Below are 23,706 nucleotides of genomic sequence, written 5' to 3' on the forward strand. Positions count from 1 at the left end.
GCCCCTGACCAAGCATGCAGTAGTTCAGGTGTTTCTGACATTATGGTCAGATCTGACAGGATTAGCTGCACGCTTGTTTCTGGTTGATTCAGACACTATTATAGCCAAATAGATCAGCAGGACAGCCAGGCAACTGGTATTGTTTAAAAGGAGATTAAATATGGCAGCCACCATATCACTCTCGCTTCAGTTCCCCTTTAACTACCTAACGACTGTGTCACGCCAAAGGGCGTGAACGCGGTGGCAGGTCCTGGAGCCGGCTACTGCAGGAGATTGCGCGTAGGCTGCACGGGCATCTCCAGCTCGGGTGCGGAGCTCCGCTCCACCTTCAGTCTCCGCTCGGGAGACTGTTAGACGGCGAAAGCGCCGTCTTTACACATAGTACAGCGCTGCAATCAGCAGCAGCAGCGCTGTACTGGGGACAGCTGTCGTTCGCCAGGATTGGCCGGCTTGGGGGATAAATAAATTAATACAAAAATAATGTAAATATTTGTAAAAAAAACAAACACGGGGGGAGCGATCAGACCCCACCAACAGGAAGCACCGTTGGTGAGGAGAAAAGGAAGGGAGGGGAGAATCAGAATCACTTGTGTGCTGAGTTGTGCGGCCCTGCAGCTTGGCCTTAAAGCTGCAGTGGCCATTTTGTACAAAAAAAACCCTGGTCTTTAGGGGGGTTTAAAACTGCAGTCCTCAAGTGGTTAAGAGTGCATACATACATCCAATTTTGATTGGCCAATCACTTGCCAATTTTACCAAGTCCATGTAATATGAGGGCCTAGAGATTTAGAATACTATTAATGGATTATGCAGGAAAGCCTATATACTACATGAAAGTGGTAAAATTGGCCAATCAATCATTGCTTAATCAAAACTGGATGTACCCGTATTTTTCGGACTATAAGACGCACCTGGGTTTAGAGGGTGAAAAAACAGGAAAAAAAATACTACACCTGGTACATCCATGGTCCAGGAGCATCTTGTAGATGTCCTCCCAATTACTGTCCTGTTCCTGTCACCCCTGTGTTTTCCGCTTGGCCCCCAATGTCCTTCTCCTGTCCCCCAGTGTCCTCCTCCTGTTACTCCAGTTTCCTCATGCTGCCCCCCCGTTTCCTTCTCCTGCCCCCTAGTGTCATGCTGCCCCCCAGTGTCCTCCTCTTGTTCCTCAGTGTCCTCATGCTGCCCCCATTTTCATTCTCCTGCCCCCCCCCCCCAGTATCCTCATGCTGTCCCCCAGTGTCCTATACTTGTTCCCCAGTGTCCTCATGCTGACCCCCCCCCCCCCCCCCCCCGTTTCCTTCTCCTGCACCCCAGTGACCTCATGCAGCCCCCGTGTCCTCTTGTTCCCCAGTGTCCACATGCTGCCCCAGTTCACTCCTCCTCTCCCCCAGTGCCTTCATGTTGTCCCCAGTATTAAACAGCAGTCCTGTGTATACATATTGGGCTCTATTCTCAAAGACTTCCCGCATGCGGCAAAGCACATGCGGGAAGTTTGCGACCAAAATACCGTCAAGTTGAAATTCTCAAAATGTTCCGCATGTTGTTTCCGCATGCGGAAAAAGTGTGGTAAAAGTGCGGTATTCATGCCTAAAAATTTCTGCAAAAGTCAGTATTTTCCGCAATAAAAATTAAATTCTCAAAAATGTTCAGGCGCATCATTTCGTCGTTATTTACCGATTTTTTTTTTTTTTATCCCCTACAAATAGTAGGTGATATATTCCGCATCCCATTGACTTTAATGAAGTGTGGAGGCTTAAGGGCTGTGCTTGGTGGACTTTAATTTTTTTTTTTTTTTTTAAACACTTTTTCATGCGACCTTTTTACCGCATGATTCCCGCATGAATAATGGGTGTTTCCGCATCTTTTTTCCCGCATGCGGAAAACATGCGGAAAATATTAGTGAATGTGGAAAAAATGCGGAGTTTACCGCTGGCAGAAAATGTAGCGGTAAAATTTTGCTGTGTTTTTGCCTGTTAGTGAATAGAGCCCATTGTGTCCTCCTCTTTGCCCCTCGCCATTGTTATGTAAAATCAGTGGCAGAAGCCGCTCGTACTAAACAGCAGACCGTCCTGTGTATTGTGTCCTCATCTTAGCCCCTCGCTGCGCCATTGTTATGTAAATCAGCGGCAGAAGCCGCTCGTATTAAACAGCAGACCGTCCTGTGTATTGTGTCCTCTTTGCCCCTCACTGCGCTGTGTGTTATGTAAATCAGCGGCAGAAGCCGCTCGTATCACTCACCAGACAGAGCGTGACTGCGGCGAACAGGGATTCCTCTCTCGCTCACTCCTTCCCCCAAGTGCCGGTCACGTGTGTAATGACGCGACCATGAAGTACCGGTACTTGGGGGAAGGAGTGAGCGAGAGAGGAGTCCCTGTGTCTGGTGAGTGATACGAGCGGCTTCTGCCTCTGATTTACATAACACAGGGACTCCTCTCTCGCTCACTCCTTCCCCCAAGTGCCGGTACTTCATGGTCGCGTCATTACACACGTGACCGGCACTTGTGGGAAGGAGTGAGCGAGAGAGGAATCCCTGTTCGCCGCAGGCACGCTCTGTCTGGTGAGTGATACGAGCGGCTTCTGCCGCTGATTTACATAACACACAGCGCAGCGAGGGGCAAAGAGGACACAATACACAGGACGGTCTGCTGTTTTATACGAGAGGCTTCTGCCGCTGATTTACATAACAATGGCGCAGCAAGGGGCAAAGAGGAGGACACAAAGAACATGCAGGTAAACATTGAGGGTGACATGGAGGAGGATCCAAGACCACAGGAGTGCAGGGTGATCCCGTCGGTGATTTTAAGTCTGGGAATCCCTGCATTTGGACTATAAGACGCAGGGACCTTTTCTCCCCACTTTTGAGGGAGAAAAGTGAGTCTTATAGTCCGAAAAATATGGTATGTACCTGTCTGGTACACACCATCAATTTTGATTTGTCAATGATTGGCCAATTTTACTACTTCTATATAGTATGAGAGCCAACAGGTTTTAAATACTATGAACAGAGTTTGTAGGGGAACTCTCATACTACGTGTAAAGGTGCGTACACACGTCAGATAAAAGTCTTTGGAAAATGAAAGATCACAGACCAATTTTACCCCCTTTCATGTAGTAGGAGAGCCATACTCTACACAGTCTATTCTATGGAGCTGCACTCCCCATCAGATAAAAATCTTTGCAAGATGCTGCACACAAAGATGCTGTACACATGCAACAGATCAGTATCTGCAAAAGATCAGTCCCTGCAAAATGCATTCAAAGTCTATGATATCTGCAGATCTCATGCACACCTTGTTTAATGGACATTCATCTGCAGATCAGCCAATTATCTGCCAATCTGAAGATCCAACCTGGTGGATCTGATCTACAGATAATAGACTGTGTAGAGTATGGCTCTCATACTACATGAAAGGGGGTAAAATTGGTCTGTGATCTTTCATTTTCCAAAGACTTTTATCTGACGTGTGTACCCACCTTAAGTGGTGAAAGTGTTCAATGAGTGTCCAATCAAAATTGAAAGTGTGTACCATGCTTTAAACCAATTGTGATTCATTTACATATTTGGTACAGGGTACACGGCAACATACTTGCAAGGTATTTCTTTTTCTAGCTATTAGCCATGCACAATAAAACAAAATAACAGTTAAATAGTCTTTCTAATAAATACTGTATGCATAAGGCTTGGAACCCACTACCAATCACAAAGCGTAACCGCTAGTGTTTTTAAGTAGCATTTTGTAAACGATTTTATGAGCGTTTTCTGGCGATTTTGGGGGCGATTTTAAAGAGTGTAAGCTTTTATTACCAGTGATTGCGTAGCGTTATTAATTCTGATTGGTCCTTTCAATCTATTATAATTTTTGTTTTACAGTTTGCAGTAATTTAAAATCGATCTCACAAATCGCTATGTGTAGCGATTCATGAGCTTCAATACTTTACATTGAAGTGCAAACACTCCCAAAATGCTGCATGTCCTGTGATTCCTATTTTGCTAATCACAATCGCTACTGTAGAATTTGTTACATTTATTTACATTGGCAGAGCGTTTAGGGAAATCGCTAGCGATTCAAAGAGTGCTAATGGGTTCCAGCCATCTTTTTACTAGTAGTATTTTCAAGTAACCTGCATTTTCACTGCTTCAGGATGTTCCTGGTAATTATACATTCATCCACATACATATTTATAAAGGCAACAAGTCCTAAACCCAACTTTGTACTGATATTGGCTGATGATCTTGGCATTGGTGACATTGGCTGTTATGGGAATGACACAATAAGGTAAGACTAGAGTTTGACTATCTTACATAAAAAATAAAAAAATAAAAACATTGTATTCTGTCTTTAATGTACATTGTCTAGCTGGTTGCTATGAGCAACAAGGGTACTCTCGATATTTGTATTTTTTTTACATTTTTTAATAAACCAGTTCATTTGTTCTGTAATCTCACCAACAAACCATAAAATCAATTTCAGTTTCAAATTATAGTTTAAGTTTTAGCTACATAACGTTTCACTGGTCACTAGTCATAGTATGCTGCAGAAGAGAGCAGTGAGGATATTTCATACACTTGTCCTTATTTGGCTTCCTGTCTTGTAAAAGTTTACTCATTAGAGCCATTACTCTGAAATGTTAGGCTGAATATTTACTGGAAATGAATTTGGTCCAGGTTTAACATTAATTCTGGGGTCACACAGACTTTTTTTTTTTAATCCGACACTTAGGACTACCGTAAATAATTAATCTGCACTATCATATGCATGGTTTTTTGCCAAGTTTAATGACAAATTATGCATAAACCCTTCTATGATCTAGTTAGTACTAGGCTGAACATCGTGATTTCGCATTTCTGAACACATTTGCGAATTTCACTGCAAAAATTACGGGGCCTTTCATTCTTAAAGAGGAACTGTCACGAAAATCTTAAAATTTAAAACTCCTACAAATAAGAAGTACATTTCTTTCAGAGTAAAATGACTTTTCTCCTATGTTGCTGTCACTTACAGTAAGTAGTAGAAATCTGACATTACTGACAGATTTTGGATTAGCCCATCTCTTTGTGGGGAATTCTCAGCATGGCCTTTTTTTCTGTATAAAGACATCCCCTAAAAAAGATTTATACAAAGATGCTGGCCAGCCTCCTTGCTCACCGTACACTTCTTTGGCAGTTGGATGGAGCAACTGGCATTCACTAAGTGTTTTTAAAAATAAAGAAAACCCTGAGAACCCCCTATGACAAGATGGGCTAGTTCAAAAATGTCAGATATCTACTACGGTACTTACTGTAAGTGACAGCAACATAGGAGAAAAGGTACTTCTTATTTGTACGTGTTTTCATGTATTTTAAATTTTAAGATTTTTGTGACAGAGGCCCTTAAGGCTGGTTTCACAGTGGGACATTACAGGCGCACGTTAGAGCAGCCTGTAACGCACCCCACCGCACAGCAATGAAAAATCAATGGGCTGTTCACAGTGCCCACGTTGCATTACATAGTAATGCTGCGCCACATGACAACGTACTGCATGCAGTACTTTCTAAGCAGCAGAGCCGCGTTAGACTGCTTGCACATGCTCAGTAACGTTGGGGAGGAGCGGAGAGCGGCCAGGCACATGGCTAATTAATATTCACTGCACTCAGTGACGTGCAGTGTTTACTTCCTGGAGCGACCGCTCTGTGTAGCGATTGGCTGGCGGGACCACGTGATGCCGCATGCGCACAAGAGTACGCATCACAGCATCACGGACGCCAGAGTGAGCTGCACAACGCGGCTCACTCTGACGTCCAAAGCAGGGAGCACCAGGCGTTGCGTTAGGGGCATGTTATGCGACCATAACGTCCCCTAAAACGCAACGTCCTGGTGTGAAACCAGCCTTAATGAAAAAATGGTGTACTTAACAGTTGCATGGCTCTTTTCCAAAATTGCCTCTAGTTTAACCTCCTTTTGAAATCTTCAAACTATCATTTTCATTAAGAATTGTGTATATTTTTTTTCGTTTAAGAACACCTAATATTGACAAGCTAGCTAAAGAAGGAGTAAAATTAACACAACATATTGCTGCTGCACCAGTATGTACGCCAAGCAGAGCTGCCTTCATGACAGGAAGATACGCATTCAGGTCTGGTAAGTTACATATAGACATTTCAACCTATTGCACACTAGGGATGGTCAATGAGATGCACATAATTTAGAGTGGATACAGCATTATGCAAATTTTGTATACAAATATATGCAGCTTGAAAATGAACCAATCAAATCCTGCTGAGGTAAAATGTGATTGGTCCATTTTCAAGCTGCATAAATTTGCATGCAAATTTTGTTTAAAATCCTGCATCAACTCAAAATTATTTGCATCTCATTGACCATCCCTATTGCACACCTTTCAAAGCACTATAGCAAACACGAACTGGAGATGCCAAATGACTGATTAGGATAGAGAAAAACAGTCTAGGATGGCAATGTTTTGTCTTTTGCTTGTTTAAAAGGAAATTTACTGTTTCTTTACACTTCACTTTCCTTTCTATTATTACAAGTGTGGAACAGGTTCCGGTACTTATCCGTTAGCCGGGCGCATCCGGCAGGTGGCGCTAATTACTATTCCCCCTCCAGGCCGCCATGGATAGTAGGGAAAGTTGTAACTCTGGTGGAGTTTTATCGCCACCTGCCGGATGCGCCCGGCTAACGGATAAGTAGCCAGGTTCCTCCTATTCCATGTATGTGTGCAGAGTAATCTTGATAGTAAATATTGGTAGAAAATCTCAACTGCCAGCATGTAAACCTGTATGAGGGCTCAAACCCACTTTGTGAGCGTTCAGGGAGCCATTCAAAACGCTAGCGATTTCCCTAAACGCTCAGCTAATGTTAATGGATGGGCCAAATTCCACTGAAGCGATTGCGATTACCAAAATCACAAATGCAGGACATGCAGCATTTTTAGCGATTAGCGTTAGTATATAAAGTAAAGTATAAAAACGCTGGCGTAATCGCTCATCAAAACCTACACAGAGCGATATGCTAGCATTTTTACATTACTGCACACTGTAAAAAAATTAAAAGTAAGTGAAAGGACCAATCACACTTAAAAACGCTAATCGCTACACAATCGCTGGCAAAAAGCTGACACTTTTTATAAATGCTACCAAAATCGCCAGCAATCGCTCATTAAAATTGCTTACAAACCGCTCATTAAAAACGCTAGCGGTTGCAATTAGCAATAGCGTTTTGTAGTGGGTTCCAGGCCTAACGTGTTATTTCAGCACTTGTTTAGTGCACCGAGCACAGATGTTAATGTGCCCATTTATGGACTCACATTGCTGCCCTATCTACAACTACTGTGTACAGTTTTGGAACAATGACAGCATACTGCAGTTTGCAACTGAAGCTACCTACACACTTCCATATTCTGTTCAGAGATGGATTAAGGCATCTTAAGATGTAATGAAGCCCTAGGCATGGTAGTAGATTTGGGACCCCCATGTTGTCCTTTTGGTAAGCTGAAGTGGAGAGAGGCCAAAGAGCAATTATTTCAGGCAAACCCCTCCCCCCCCCCTGTCTTCCTTCCCCGCCCCCCTGACCTTGGACATGCAGGTTCCTCTCAGGCCAGCATTGATATACTAGTCCAATTCTTTTCTCATCATGTCTGCTTAGTATATCAAACTTGCAGACTGATACTGAGCTGCCATTTCCCCCATGTCTGTTCTGTTATTTTTGAGGTCACTTCCACTAAATGCATTTGTGAACAGCAGAGGCAAGAGAGGCTCCAGCCTCAGGGCACAATGTAGTGGCTCATACACACAGGGCACAACTGTCACCACAAACATGTGGCAGGCGCATGTCTGGGCGACAGTTGCCCCGTGTGTATGAGGCACGCACCCCGAACTGTCCCCGGAGACAGCTGTTGCCGTGCGATAGAAAAGTTAAATCGCCGGAAACGTCTGTCTCCGCAACTGTCGCTAGTCCGCCATGCGTACTGCGTGTGTATGTACGGACTAGTGACAGCTACCCACAGCCAGAAGGGAGCTTCCGCCTGGGGGACAAACTTTCGGCGACAGCTTCCGCCGCATCTCTGTCCCTCTGCAACTGCAGACATTTGTGCCTCCATGTGTATGAGGCTTAAGAGGGGGTGCTCAACTCACTCAGCTATCATTACCCTACTGTGTTTGAAGCAGAGAGAAACAAGAAAAGGAGATACATGGCAGTGACTGCAAGCCAGAGTGTAAGGAATAGCGGAGATGCCGCCGCAGCAGTGAGCGGTATGGCGGCAGGTTCCGCGTCTCAGGCGGCAGATTCCGCTGCGCAGTTACATGCTGGTGTGTTGCCTGGTTTGTCACTGGCTCACAGACTGAGAGCTACGCGCGCGCGCGCCAGGCAACAGGACCTTTATGCGAATAGAAGGGGAGTCAGCTGATCGGCCGGTCAGCTGACTCCAGCAGTGCTTCTGATTGGCTGAGTGACTGGGTCGGCGCTTATGAGCGCTTTCAGTATATATAGGACCTGCCTGTCAGTTGCTCAGTGTCTGCTGTTGCAAACGCTACGTGTTAGCGCTCAGACCTTAGACTAGTATCCGGTGTGCTTTGATCTGGGAGGAAACCAGGGATTTCCAACAAGACTAGGACTATTGTAGATTGTATTACTGATTACCTGTGTATGATTCTGGCTGTACTCTGACCTTGCTATTGCTCATCGATTCTGTACTTTTGCCTGTCTGATCCTGTTGCCGACTCAGCCTGTATACCACTCTGATTTGGCCTTCTGTCTTTGTACTGTACCTGTCCGTCTGTTGGCGAACCTGCTTGTCTGACTCTCCTGGCCTCACAAGTGAGTTAGTCTCTGGTGAGGGATTCTCAGTACAGTCTTAATCACCTGCTCCTCAGGTGATCACTTGCCTGCAGTACAGTCTTAATCACCTGCTCCTCAGGTGATCACTTGCCTGCAGTACAGTCTTAATCACCTGCTCCTCAGGTGATCACTTACTGCAACACTGTCTGTATCATCCGCTCCACGGGTGATCAGTGCCCTAGGTCTCACTCTACACCCGTTCCTCGGGTAAACCCTGGCAAGGTTGCATCTCCAGCGTGCTGGAGAGTTTTTCTCCCTGTTTTCAATAAAGTATTCCCCACTACCAGTTCCACTGGTAAAGGGGGTTTTCATATCTGTATTACTGTTGCACTAAACACTTAGCACACATCTGGTTATCCTGTGTCAAGCTATACTCGCATTATTGGTGATTCTGCTGATCACCACATAATCAGGTATAGCATCTGTATTATTGGTGATACTGCAGATCACCAATAATCAGGTTTATCTGTTTTACTGACACCAATCGTTACACAGATAAGTAGAGATTAAGGTGTTAGTGGCCCTGGAACGCCTCTTAGTCTGATAGCAATCAGTCTGTGACGGTTGGGGTGCGAGGGATGGGGGGGTTGGTGTTTCAGTTTTGGGTGCTGGAGGATCTTGTCCTGGCTCTGGCGACAGGTCCGGTTGGAATCAGTCATAGACAGTGGCGGCTCCAGGAAATTTTTTTAGGGGGTGCTATGCAGGTGCTGGACCAAGTTCCGGGGGAGCTGCCGACCTGCCGCGCCGCGGCAAAAAATGGGTGTGGCTACAACCTGTGGCGCGCGAAGCGTGCCGCGGCGAAAAAATGGGTGTGGTTACAACCTGCGGCGCGCGAAGCGCGCCGCGGCGACAAAATGGGCGTGGTCATGACCGGATGGGGGCGGGGCTAACTGTAATTTAAAGTGAACCCAGGGTGAGAGTGATATGGTGGCTGCCATATTTATTTCCTTTTAAACAATACTAGTTGCCTGGCAGCCCTGCTGATCTATTTGGCTGTAGTAGTGAACTGAATTACACCAGAAACAAGCCATGCAGCTAATCTTGTCAGTTCTGACAATATTGTCAGAAACCCCTGACCTGCTGCATGCTTGTTCAGGGTCTATGGTTGAAAGAATAAGAGGCAGAGGACCAGCACGGCAGCCAGGCAACTGGTATTGCTTAAAGGGAGATAAATATGGCAGCCTCATTATTCTCACCTCGGGTTCCCTTTAAAAGTGCAACGCAAAGACAGAGGGCCCAAGTTTTGGTGACCCTTTTCCCAGAAAATTCACATAATTGTGCAGGTTTTCTCAAGAAAACACACGTAATGTGAGCAGATTTTAACAAAAAACACGTCCAATGACCCCAATATGCACAATCGTTATCAGATATGGCTCCAATATGCACAATCGGTAGCAGATATGACCCCAATATGCACAATCGGTAGCAGATATGACCCCAATATGCACAATCGGTAGCAGATATGACCCCAATATGCACAATCGGTAGCAGATATGACCCCAATATGCACAATCGGTAGCAGATATGGCCCCAATATGCACAATCGGTAGCAGATATGGCCCCAATATGCACAATCGGTAGCAGATATGGCCCCAATATGCACAATCGGTAGCAGATATGGCCCCAATATGCACAATCGGTAGCAGATATGGCCCCAATATGCACAATCGGTAGCAGATATGGCCCCAATATGCACAATCGGTAGCAGATATGGCCCCAATATGCACAATCGGTAGCAGATATGGCCCCAATATGCACAATCGGTAGCAGATATGGCCCCAACATGCACAATCGGTAGCAGATATGGCCCCAACATGCACAATCGGTAGCAGATATGGTCCCAATATGCACAATCGGTAGCAGATATGGTCCCAATATGCACAATCGGTAGCAGATATGGTCCCAATATGCACAATCGGTAGCAGATATGGTCCCAATATGCACAATCGGTGGCAGATATGGTCCCAATATGCACAATCGGTGGCAGATATGGTCCCAATATGCACAATCGGTGGCAGATATGGTCCCAATATGCACAATCGGTGGCAGATATGGTCCCAATATGCACAATCGTTATCAGATATGGCCCCAATATGCACAATCGGTAGCAGATATGACCCCAATATGCACAATCGGTAGCAGATATGACCCCAATATGCACAATCTGTAGCAGATATGACCCCAATATGCACAATCGGTAGCAGATATGACTCCAATATGCACAATCCGTAGCAGATATGACCCCAATATGCACAATCGGTAGCAGAAATGACCCCAATATGCACAATCGGTAGCAGAAATGACCCCAATATGCACAATCGGTAGCAGAAATGACCCCAATATGCACAATCGGTAGCAGAAATGACCCCAATATGCACAATCGGTAGCAGAAATGACCCCAATATGCACAATCCGTAGCAGATATGACCCCAATATGCACAATCCGTGGCAGATATGACCCCAATATGCACAATCCGTAGCAGATATGACCCCAATATGCACAATCCGTAGCAGATATGACCCCAATATGCACAATCAGCATCACCTGAAAAAGAAAAGAAAAACCCATTTACTCACCTACAGCCAGAAGACCTTCTTTCCCGACCTCCTGTCCCGAGTCCCGACCTCATTGTGGCGCGCAGCGCCCGCGCGCCCACGATCCTCTTCCTTCCCGACGTCACGACGAGACTTCCTGCCTGCATGCAGAGAGCAGGGCTACGGGAAAATGGCCGCCCGAAGCCAGAACAGGGCTCCGGGCGGCCATCTTACCGTAGCCCTGCCTGCTGCTCCGTGCTGCCGCTGTGTGAACTGACTTGGCGTCTTTTAGACGCCTGAAGTCAGTTCACTCCAGGGGGTGCTTTGGGGGTGCTTGGACAATTCTAGGGGGTGCTCGAGCACCCCCTTGCACCCCCCTGGCGCCGCCCCTGGTCATAGAGGCTGCTATATTTATTTCCTTATAAACAATACCAGTTGCTTGACAGTCTTGCTAATCTTTCTGGCATCACTAGGGTCTTCTGAATTACACACTTGAAATAAGCATGCAGCTAATATAGTCAGACCTCAGTCAGAAACATCTGATCTGCATGCTTGTTCAGGGCTGGTGCACACCGAGCGGCTTTTTGGGCGTTTTCAGATCCGCTTGCGGCTGCGGATCTGCTTGGTCAATGTATCTCAATGGGGTGGTGCACACCAGAGCGGCAGGCGTTTTGCAGAAACGAAAAATGCCTGGGTGAGGCATTTTTTGGATTGCGGATGCGTTTCTGCCTCAATGTTAAGTATAGGAAAAACGCAAACCGCTCTGAAAAACGGCACTTCAGAGCGGTTTTGCAGGCGTTTTTGTTACAGAAGCTGTTCAGTAACAGCTTTACTGTAACAATATATGAAATCTACTATACTGAAAACCGCAGCAGCAATCCGCAAAACGCTAGCAAAACGCCTCATAAAAATAAAAAAAAGCGTTTAAAAATCTGCTAGCGTTTTGCGGATCTGCTAGCGGGTTTTGGTGTGCACCAGCCCTCAGAGTCCGTGGCTTAAAGTATTAGGGGCAGAGGATCTGCAGGACAGCCAGACAATGTTGCAAAGTTTTTAAAAGTTTTTTTTTTTGTTTTCTTTTTCTTTTTTCTTAAAGATGTTATGACATCCAATCACATACTGTATACACAGTAGAGTCTTGGTTATCTGACACCAACGAAGTCTGTGGATGCCAGATAAGTGTGCTTTCTGGTTGCTTGAGACTCCATATTAAAAAATAGGCCTAGCTAATACAGTACTATAGTCCGCTCCATATACCACATACCATGAACTCTATATTAAATGTCAAAATACAGTAATTGATAGTATAAATATACTACTATACTACCACCTTAAGAGCCGTGGAACACAGTCTGGATACCTTAGCTCTAAATCTGTTTAAAAAAGGATGCCTTATGTGTGTATGGGGAGTTGTGCAGTGTTACCACACCTCCCTTGCCCTGGCGTCATCCTTTGTTCTCCTCCAATACGGCCCTTTCTGTGCCTACTTGTCTGCACGGTCAATGACCTCCGACCCGAACATACTCACGTTGTATGGAGTCACCAGGCACCCTAGCGGACATACTGCGCATGTGCAGTGTAGTATGTCCAGGCCGGAGGTCACGGACCGCAATGACTAGGCGAGACAGAACGAGGCGAATTAGAGAAGATCGGAGGCTGAGGCACGGGAGGTGTAGTAAGACTCTGCACAACTCCCCATACACACATAAGGCGTCCATTTTGAAATCGATTTAGAGCTAAGGTATCCTTTAAGCACAACAGAGCCCACAAACAGCCTCAGAAGCTGGCCTTCACCACTGTGACTACTGCCGGCGATTTGTGATTAGTTGTGTTCCGGGCAACCAGGACTCTACTGTGTGTGTTGTAGTGTGTGCGTGCGTGTGTGTGTGTGTATTAAAAGCTGATTTAGCAGCGTCTGTTCTGTTTGGTATTACAAAATTACAAATATGTGCCTGGTTATTAACAAAATGTTCTCTGCTATAAATTGATAATAACAATGATGCATTTTACTAGGTATGGATACAAATAGAGCAGATCGTGCTTTAAAGTGGCTCGGCGTATCTGGTGGACTTCCTCCTAATGAGACAACATTTGCCAAAATATTACAGAAAGAAGGCTATTCAACTGGCATTATAGGTAAAGTGTAGAAGCCACATTGTTAACCTCTAAAGACTAACTTTCTTCCCTAGTATTTTGTAAAATGTATTTTACATTTGTTGATTACGTTTTGGCATCACACAGACTCTTATTATGCAACTCTGCAATTAAAGTGTACAAGAGGTGAGCCTCAGGTACAAAAAGACCTACTTACTTACGAAGTGGGAAGCTTCTGGATCCTATAGAGGCTTTATATGCTGTTCTCTAGTCTGGTCACTAAGCACAGACTACCATAAGATTACAGAGAAGGGCTTGTCATTAAAGGGAAGGTCCAGGATAAATAAAAAGTAAAAATCTAGTTACCTGGGGCTTCCTCCAGCCCCTGGCAGCCATCCTGTGCCCTTGCCGCAGCCCTGTTAGCTCCCACTCCCCTCTGGTGCAGATGCCGGCCTCACCATTGGCATCTGTTTGCACTTCACCATGCAGCTCATTGAGTTGCATTGTCATCCGGACTTTACTGCGCAGGCGCAGAACTACTGTACCTGTGCAGTACAGTCCGGATGACATCAGTGTGAGACGCACGCTGGAATGCAAGTAGGCCTCTTGTACTGGAGGGTACTCCAGGCCATCGCTGGAGAGTAGTGTTGGGCGAACACCTGGATGTTCGGGTTCGCGAACGTTCGCCGAACATGGCCGCGATGTTCGGGTGTTCGCGCCGAACTCTGATCAGCTGACACTTCCCCTGCTGGTATAAAGGTCCTGAATTCAGGCCCGCGTGTGCATAGCTCTCCATCTGCCTAGGTGCACAAACAGACCCCGCCACACCAAGCACACGCTGCTGCATGCAAACAGCCGCTTTGCTGTCAGGACATGCGGCGGCTTTTCCGCAATCCACCACACAACCAGACGCGCGCAAACCGCCGCGTAGGAATCGGAGTCAGCCGCCTAGCTCTTGGCACACGCGGCAGCTTTCCGTGTTTCCTCACAGATAACTGGAGTTTTTTTAACTCTTCCTGTACTGGAAACAATTAGACTAATGTATCTGATCCTAATGTTTTATTTCTTGGCTGTACTACACATACAAATCATAATATCATAATTTTTTTTTCCGCTTCAGTGTCTCTTTAATTGCAGTCCTTCTTTCCATTCATATGTATTAGGATGCACACAAATCCTACAGGTGAGGATTGAGTTTACTTTAGCCAGAGGTTTACTATATGATTATTACTATAATGAGATTCTACTGTATAGGTTAATGAGTGCTAATAATGTTTTTTTCTTGTGTTTCAGGAAAATGGCACTTGGGTGTGAACTGTGACATTCTCAATGACTACTGTCACCATCCTCTAAGCCACGGGTTTAATTATTTCTATGGGGTCCCTTTTACCCTCATTAGTGAATGTCAGCCTGGGGGTTTGCTGGATATCGATGGCTTATTTAAGGCCCAACTGACTTTTCTTTCTCAGCTCATCAGCTGGGCTGTGATTACAATGGTCATTGGAAAGTATACCAATTTGCTGCCCATCAGCTGGAAGATAGTTTTCTGTTGTGCGCTTTTCGGCTTCTTGTTCTTTATGACTTGGTACTTAAAATATGGCTTTGTCCAGTATTGGAGCTGCATACTGATGAAGAACCATGAAATCATTGAGCAACCAATGGACTTACAGAGGAAATCTGCTCATACAGTACGGGAGTCACAGCAGTTCATAGAGAGGTAGATGTCCGTTTTCTCTTACTACAGGTCAGGCCTGTTTCTAGGGCCGTGCGGCCGCCCTGAGCACTGAGGGAGGGGGGTGCTGTAATGGAGGGGAGGGCAGCCCGACCTCTACCCCCTTCCTCTCCCCCCCTTCCTCTCCCCAGGCCGCCCTCCATGCTCCCCCCTCCGTCTGCAGAGTTAGCACAGGGAAGCGCTGTAAATAGTCAATAACTCACCTCTGTGTGTTCCAATTGTCGCTCACTGGCCGCTGGTCTCCTCCTCTGCATAGGCGCTTATACACACTATACTTCCTGTTTAGCAGGAAGCAGCGTGTATATAAACATCTATGCAGAGGAGGAGAGCGGCTAGTGACCGACGATTGGAACCATGGAGGTGAGTTACTGACTATTTACAGCACTTCCCTGGGGGGAGCACGGGGGGCGGCCCGGGTAGAGGAAGGGCGGGAGAGGTCGGGCTACTCTCCCCGTGGCTGACTCCCCCTCCATTATGGGGGGAACCTACCTGCCTACCCTATACTGGGGGGCATCTACCAATCTAACCTATACTGGGGGGCACCTACCTAATCTAACCTATACTGGGGGGCACCTACTTATCTAACCTGTATTGGGGGCACCTACCTACCTAGCTAGCCTATACTGGTGCCACTATACTGGCTACCTATATTGGAGGCACCTACCTATCTAACCTTTTGGAAAATTAAATCAACCGCGGCGTTGCGCAATTGCCGGTAAACGCAGATAAACACTGCCATTTATCTCAATGCTGGACATGGCGGATTCTGGTGGTAAGCCACGTGCATGGACGCCGGCAGTCACCTGTTTGAACTGACACTTACACATGCCAAATAGTGATGTTTTCTGCTGATTGTCATTACTATGAAATTCATGTAGTTTACCCTTTTAGATTTTGAACAAGAGAAAAAAAATAGCAAAAACTTGATAACTGTTTTACAGGCATAAAGATGTCCCCTTTTTGCTCGTTGTTTCGTTGCTTCATGTTCACATCCCTCATATTACAACAAAAGCATTTTATGGAAGAAGCAAACATGGAATTTATGGGGATGATATCGAAGAAATGGACTATATAGTAGGTAAGTCATGACTTATTACAGTCTTGCAGTTTACAGGCTAACTTTATCACTAAATACATTTATCTATTTGCCTTCCAAAAGCCCAAAATGTGTAGGTAAACTTGTCCCCCCCCCCCCCCTGACACACACACACACCACACACCACACACCACACACACACACACACGTACACACACACACACACACACACACACACACACACACACACACACACACACACACACACACACACACACACACACACACACACACACACACACACACACACACACTTTTTTGTGAACAGGTGAATTTTAGCACAGAATGGAATCTCTAGACTAAGTAAGTAACTTTTGAAGTATTCATTTTTTCATATTTGTTCCTTGGCTATTCTCCTTTTCAGGTTCAGTTGTCAGTGCTATTGATAATGCAGGATTGAGAAACAACACCTTGATCTATTTTACTTCTGACCATGGAGGACACCTAGAGCTCAAATTTGGAGGAATACAAATTGGAGGATGGAATGGAATATACAGAGGTCTGTAACATGAGATGGATGTGTACATAGAGTACCATTCTACTCTGGTGATAAGTCTATTGTTCACAACTGGATGTGCATACATTTAAAAGAGGCACATGTGTATTTTGGGTGCAGAAATAAGCTATATTTTGAATATCATTCACAATATTTTAATAATGGTTTGGCATGAGTAATTCAAGATTCAAGCACTTTATTGTCATTGTTTAACACAACGAAATTACTTTCCATGCCTCTATTGATTAACACTCTCCCTACCCTCTCCTGACACTAATCCTGCTATAACTGTTGTACACTAACTTGTTATCTTATCCCCTAACATTAACCCTCCTGTCACTAAGCTCTATCTTCTAATCCTGTCCCCTAGCGCTCCTATAACTAAGCCTAACAATTTTTAACTCTACAGCATTCTTATATACTATAGTCAAGCCTCTGGCGCCACAGCAGATGAGTCAGAACTGAACACTCAGGGCCAAAACAACCCCCTCCCCCCACCATACCTATACTAAAGCCGACCCCCCAGCACTATATACTATAGCCGACCCCCCAGCGCTATATACTATAGCCGAGCTCCCAGCATTATATACTATAGCCGAGCTCCCAGCATTATATACTATAGCCGAGCCCCCAGCACTATATACTAAAGCCGACCCCCCAGCACTATATACTATAGCCGACCCCCCAGCGCTATATACTATAGCCGAGCTCCCAGCATTATATACTATAGCCGAGCTCCGAGCACTATATACTACAGCCGAGCTCCCAGCATTATATACTATAGCCGAGCTCCCAGCATTATATATTATAGCCAAGCTCCGAGCACTATATACTATAGCCGAGCTCCCAGCATTATATACTATAGCCGAGCTCCGAGCACTATATACTACAGCCGAGCTCCCAGCATTATATACTATAGCCGAGCTCCCAGCATTATATATTATAGCCAAGCTCCGAGCACTGCATTATATACTATAGCCGAGCTCCGAGCACTATATACTATAGCCGACCCCCCAGCACTATATACTATAGCCGACCCCCCAGCACTATATACTATAGCCGAGCTCCCAGCATTATATACTATAGCCGAGCTCCCAGCATTATATACTATAGCCGAGCTCCGAGCACTATATACTATAGCCGAGCTCCCAGCATTATATACTATAGCCGAGCTCCGAGCACTATATACTATAGCCGAGCTCCGAGCACTATATACTATAGCCGAGCTCCCAGCACTATACAGTATACTATAGCCGAGCTCCCAGCATTATATACTATAGCCGAGCTCCCAGCACTATACAGTATACTATAGCCGAGCTCCCAGCATTATATACTATAGCCGAGCTCCGAGCACTGTATACTATAGCCGAGCTCCCAGCATTATATACTATAGCCGAGCTCCGAGCACTATATACTATAGCCGAGCTCCCAGCATTATATACTATAGCCGAGCTCCCAGCACTATACAGTATACTATAGCCGAGCTCCCAGCATTATATACTATAGCCGAACCCCCAGCACCATATACTATAGCCAAGCTCCCAGCACTATATACTATAGCCGAGCTCCCAGCATTATATATTATAGCCGTGCCCCCAGCACTATACAGTATACTATAGCCAATCTCCCAGTACTATATACTATAGCCGAGCTCCGAGCATTATATACTATAGCCGAGCCCCCAGCACTATATACTGTAGCTGAGCTCCCCGCACTTTATACTATAGTCTAGCCCACAACACTATATACTATAGCCAAGCTCCCACTCCCAGCACTATATACTATAGCCAAGCTCCCAGCACTATATACTATAGCCGAGCCCCCAGCACTATATACTATAGCCGAGCCCCCAGCACTATATACTATAGCCAAGCTCCCAGCACTATATACTATAGCCGAGCCCCCAGCACTATATACTATAGCCAAGCTCCCAGCACTATATTATTATTATTATTATTTATTGTATTTATAAAGCGCCAACATATTACGCAGCGCTGCACAATAGATAAATGGGTTAACATACAGGTAGAACATACGGAAACTCACAACAAAACAAGATCATGCAAATGATTTGATAACAATACAGTGTCATAGGTCAAGATAGAGACTGTTCGAGTCTACAAGAAGGGTGGTTGTGAGTAAGATTGCATAATCAAGATGGATACATTAGGGAGGAGGGCCCTGCCAGAGGCTTACAATCTAAAGGGTGGGGTGGAGACAATAGGTGCGTCTTTTGAGAGGGGGTCTAACAGAACATATTATGATACTGGTGTAGGGGGGTATGCGAGCGTGAAGAGGTGAGTCTTGAGAGCTTGTTTGAAGGTATTAAAGGTGGGGGCGAGTCTGACGGCTGGTGGGAGAGAGTTCCAGAGAGTAGGGGCAGCCCTGGTGAAGTCCTGCAATCGTGCGTGTGACTGAGTTATGCGTGGTGCGACTAGGCGCAGGTCATTGGAGGATCGGAGGGGGCGGGCTGGTATGTGCCTGTGGACCAGATCAGAGATGTAGGTTGGGCAGGTCTTGTGCACTGATTTGTAGGCCAAGCACAGGATTTTGAAATTGATCCTAAAGCTGATGGGGAGCCAGTGTAGTGCTTTACAGAGCGGAGTTGTAGAGGCGCTGCGGTGAGAAGAATGTATCAGTCTGGCTGCCGCATTCATTACCAATTTAAGTGGGTCAGTACGGTTAGAGGGGAGGCCAGATAAAAGAGAATTGCAGTAGTCTAGGCGGGAGATGACAAGGGCATGGATAAGGAGTTTAGTGGTGTCAAGTGACAGGTAGGAGCGGATCTTGGAGATGTTGCGGAGGTGGAAGTTGCAGGATCTGACAATACCTTGGATGTGGGCTGTAAAGGAAAGTTCAGAGTCCAGCGTAACGCCTAGACAGCGGGCTTGGGAGGTAGGGTGGATAGTAGTATTTTCAATAGTGACGTGCAGATCTGGGAGGGGTGCAGCTGTGCGGGGTGGGAATATTAGAAGCTCAGTCTTGTCCAAATTAAGCTTCAGGTACCTGGCAGCCATCCAGGAGGAAATGGATGTGAGGCAGGAAGAGACTTTGTCCATGGTAGAGGAGGAGAGGTCTGGGGTGTGGAGATATATCTGGGTGTCGTCGGCATACAGGTGGTAATTGAAACCCATGGAGGAGATGATTTTACCAATTGAGGCAGTATAGAGTGAGAACAGGAGTGGTCCTAGGACGGAACCTTGAGGAACACCAACTGAGAGGGGTGTAGGAGCAGATGAGGAGCCATTGAAAAATGTTGTGAAGGAGCGGTTGGAGAGGTAGGAGGAGATCCAGGCTAAGGCTAGGTCCTGAATGCCCATTAGCTGCAGGGAGTGGAGGAGGAGGGAGTGGTCGACAGTGTCAAATGCCGAGGAGAGGTCCAGGAGGAGCAGGATGGAGTATTTACCTTCGGCTTTGGCAAGGGCAAGGTCGTTTACCACTTTGGTGAGGGCTGTTTCTGTAGAATGGGCTGTGCGAAAACCAGACTGCAGGGGATCGAGAAGGGAGTTGGAGTTAAGGAAGTTGGTCAGGCGTTGTTGGGCCAGGCGTTCAAGAATTTTTGAGGCAAAAGGGAGGAGAGAGATTGGGCGGTAGTTGGATGGCAGAGCAGGGTCAAGTGAAGATTTCTTTAGCAGGGGAAGCACAGTGGCCTGTTTGAATATGGAGGGGAAGATGCCGGTGGAGAAGGAGAGGTTGAACAGATGGGTGAGGACAGGGGCCAGATAAAAAAAAAGTGGGCGCAGAGAATCAGATGGGACCGGATCTAGGGGGCAGGAAGTGGCAGGTGAAGTTGCCAGCAGCTGGTTGACTTCCTCCACCGTGACAGGATTGAAGGAGGTAAGGGAGGAGAAAGAGACCGGAGTCGGATGTGGTGGGGAGGCGGGGGCGATAGAGTGGAGGAGAGAAATATCCCTCCGGATTGTTGTAATTTTGTTGATAAAGTAGTTTGATAGGTCAGTGGCTGAGAGGGTGGAGGTTGGGGGGGGGAGGTGTGGGGTTAAGTAGGGCATTGAAGGTGGCAAAAAGATGACGTGGGTTGGAGGCTTGGGTAGCGATCAAGTGAGTGAAGTATATCTGTTTACTATCAGCGAGGGCAGTATGGTACGTCTGCAACTTGGTCTTGTATCCCAGGAAATCATTGTTGTGGCGGGATTTCCTCCATTTGCGTTCTGCAGCTCGTGTCTCATTTTGTAGTTTTTTTGTGAGGGCAGTGTGCCAAGGTTGGGGGTTGGGGCGACTGTTGGTACGAAAGGTCAGGGGAGCCGCATGGTCTAAGGCTGCGGAGAGGTTACTGTTGTATTGCGCTGCTGCTTCGTTGGGGCAGGTTAGGCTGGGGAGGGAGGAGGAGAGAGAGTGGAGGGGTGTGGCTAGTACATTGGGGTCAAGGTTGCGTAGATCTCTCTGCCAACGTCCAGTTTGAGGAGGGAGACAGGGGGTGCTGGATGGAGTGAGGGTGAAGGTGATGAGGTGGTGGTCGGAGATGGGGAATGGTGTAATGTCCAGGTTGGTAAGTGCGATGGCTTTGGAGAAAATTAGGTCCAAAGTATTACCAGCACTGTGGGTTGTGGCATTAGTATGCTGAGTGAGGCCAAGGGAGTTGGTGAGTGAGAGAAGCTGAGTGGCAGCAGAGGTGGTAGGCTCATCAATTGGAATGTTAAAGTCTCCGAGGATGATTGTTGGGAGGTCGGAGGACAGGATGTGTGGGAGCCAGGAGGCAAGGTTTTCTAGGAAGTGCGATATTGTACTGGAGGGGGGGCGGTATAGGACTGCAATAATGGCTGGGAGGGGATGATAGAGGCGGATAACATGGGCCTCAAAAGAGGTAAAGTAAAGAGACGGGGGAGGGGTAAGGACACGGAAGGTGCAGGATGGGGAGAGGAGTAGGCCCACCCCTCCCCCAGGCCTGTTATCTGGTCTTGGGGTATGGCTGAGGTGTAGACCCCCGTACGATAGGGCTGCAGCTGCAGGCAGGTCAGAGGGGGTGAGCCAGGTCTCGGTAAGGGCAAGAAAGGTGAGGGTTTTTGAGATAAAGAGGTCATGGATAGTTGTAAGCTTGTTGCGGATAGATCTGGCATTCCAGAGAGCGCCAGATAGCGGAAGAGATTGTCTGAGTATGGGGCGGATGGGAATGAGATTTGATCGAGAATGTTTGTGGGTATGGGGAGGATGGGAGGGGCGGCGGGGAGAGGGGCTTGGTGGGTGAATTTGGTTGTGGGTGAGAGAGGAAGTATGAGGAGGGGAATGGGGGGTCTGGGAGACTGGAGTGGGCCTGGGGTTAGGATGTGTGGTGAGCAGTGGACAAGGGACCAGGGGGAGGAGCAGATGGAGCCAGAACATGAGGCACCAATAGGGCGGGTGATCAAGGGAAAGAGGTGGTATAAGGGGGGTCCGCATAATGATGTGTTGGGGATACATACTGTTGCAATGGGAGTGGTGGTGAAAATAGGTAGGGAAAATGGTGTAGCAGAGGTTGGAGGATACTTGGTGGTGGGCTTACCTAGGGCAATGGAGCAGCGTTTAGTCGTTTATCAGTGCAGTTTGTGTTTGTTTGGTGGGGTGGCTTGTAGGCTGTGCAGTTCAGAATCAAAGGCAGAGATAATCTAGATAGACAGCAATAGTGTGCAGCAATATAAGCAAGTTACAACAAAGTTAATGTTACCTTGATGTGGTGCTTATTTCTGCTGAATTACTGTTGAATTCTGGTAAATTCGTTTGTGCCCTTTGAAAACTGCCCTTAGAAAGCGAACCGACTTGTCGAACCGACAAGGTGCTTCTCCTTATATACACATAGCTATAGCATTAGCAATGTGTAATCAGGAAGGAAGGCCTAGTCAGCTGGCAGACAATATGCTAATTAAGTAATAGGGGTGGTCTTATTTCCTGCAACTTCAAACAGATCTGTATGTGATACAGGCTTTGATGGAAATTGCAGATAGCCAAGCTCCCAGTACTATATACTATAGCCGAACCACCAGCACTATATACTATAGCCAAGCTCCCAGCATTATATACTATAGCCGAGCTCCCAGCACTATATACTATAGCCAAGCTCCCAGCATTATATACTATAGCCGAGCTCCCAGCACTATATACTATAGCCGAGCTCCCAGCATTATATACTATAGCCGAGCTCCCAGCACTATATACTATAGCCGAGCTCCCAGCACTATATACTATAGCCGAGCTCCCAGCACTATATACTATAGCCGAGCTCTTAGCACTATATACTGTGCCTGAGCCCCCAGAACTATATACTATACCCGAGTCCCCAGCACTATATACTGTACTATAGCCGAGCCCCTAGCACTTTATACTATAGCCGAGCTCCCAGCATTATATACTATAGCGAAGCCCCCAGCACTATATACTGTAGCCGAGCTCCCAGCACTATATACTATAGCCTAGCCCCCAACACTATATCTAGTGGTGCTCAAATACCCCTTTTCAAAATTCGAGTTAGGTCGAATTCGAATAGTAAATTATTCGAGATCAGTCGAATATTCGAGTCGAATAATTTTTACTATTCGATTCGACCTCGGAATTCGAGCTCACTATTCGAGTCGGTATTCGAGCTCATTATTCGAGCTGACTATTCGAAATGGCCTTAAATAGCTTCCAACACTTGTTTTGAGGGTGAATGATGCAAGAAACCTCTTTTTTTCCAAGTAACAACAGCAAGTGATTATGTGGGGATGTTCCTTTAAAAAAAAAAAGTTGAAAAGAGAAGTTGTGTCCAGAAATTTGTTCAGTACTGTATATACTTCTTCTTCTTCTTCTTTATCTTATTCTTCTATATCTTCTTCTTCTATATCTTCTATATCTTCTTCTTCTTTTATATTGTCTTCTTCTTCTTCATCTTCTTCATCATCATCTTCTTCTTCTTCATCTTCTTTTTCTTCTTCTTCTTCATCTTCATCTTCTTCTT

The 23,706-nt window shown here is 46.2% G+C and overlaps 1 protein-coding gene across 3 annotated transcripts in view; it reads left to right on the forward strand.

Moving 5' to 3' along the window:
• LOC137546907 (arylsulfatase D-like) overlaps positions 1 to 23,706 on the forward strand; it is a 57,277-nt gene that overhangs the window by 15,964 nt on the left and 17,607 nt on the right. For 2 of the 3 annotated variants that reach the window (XM_068269933.1, XM_068269935.1), the window contains 6 exons: positions 4,140 to 4,274; positions 5,995 to 6,116; positions 13,377 to 13,499; positions 14,751 to 15,174; positions 16,131 to 16,267; positions 16,650 to 16,784. In XM_068269933.1, coding sequence (XP_068126034.1) covers positions 4,140 to 4,274; positions 5,995 to 6,116; positions 13,377 to 13,499; positions 14,751 to 15,174; positions 16,131 to 16,267; positions 16,650 to 16,784 — 1,076 coding nt within the window. Of the gene's footprint in view, positions 1 to 4,139; positions 4,275 to 5,288; positions 5,306 to 5,994; positions 6,117 to 13,376; positions 13,500 to 14,750; positions 15,175 to 16,130; positions 16,268 to 16,649; positions 16,785 to 23,706 lie in introns of those variants that run through there. The other variant, XM_068269934.1, reaches the window with a different exon arrangement.

The sequence above is a fragment of the Hyperolius riggenbachi genome, chromosome 2 (genome assembly GCF_040937935.1).
Source record: "Hyperolius riggenbachi isolate aHypRig1 chromosome 2, aHypRig1.pri, whole genome shotgun sequence".
In the NCBI taxonomy this organism is placed as follows: Eukaryota; Metazoa; Chordata; class Amphibia; order Anura; family Hyperoliidae; genus Hyperolius; species Hyperolius riggenbachi.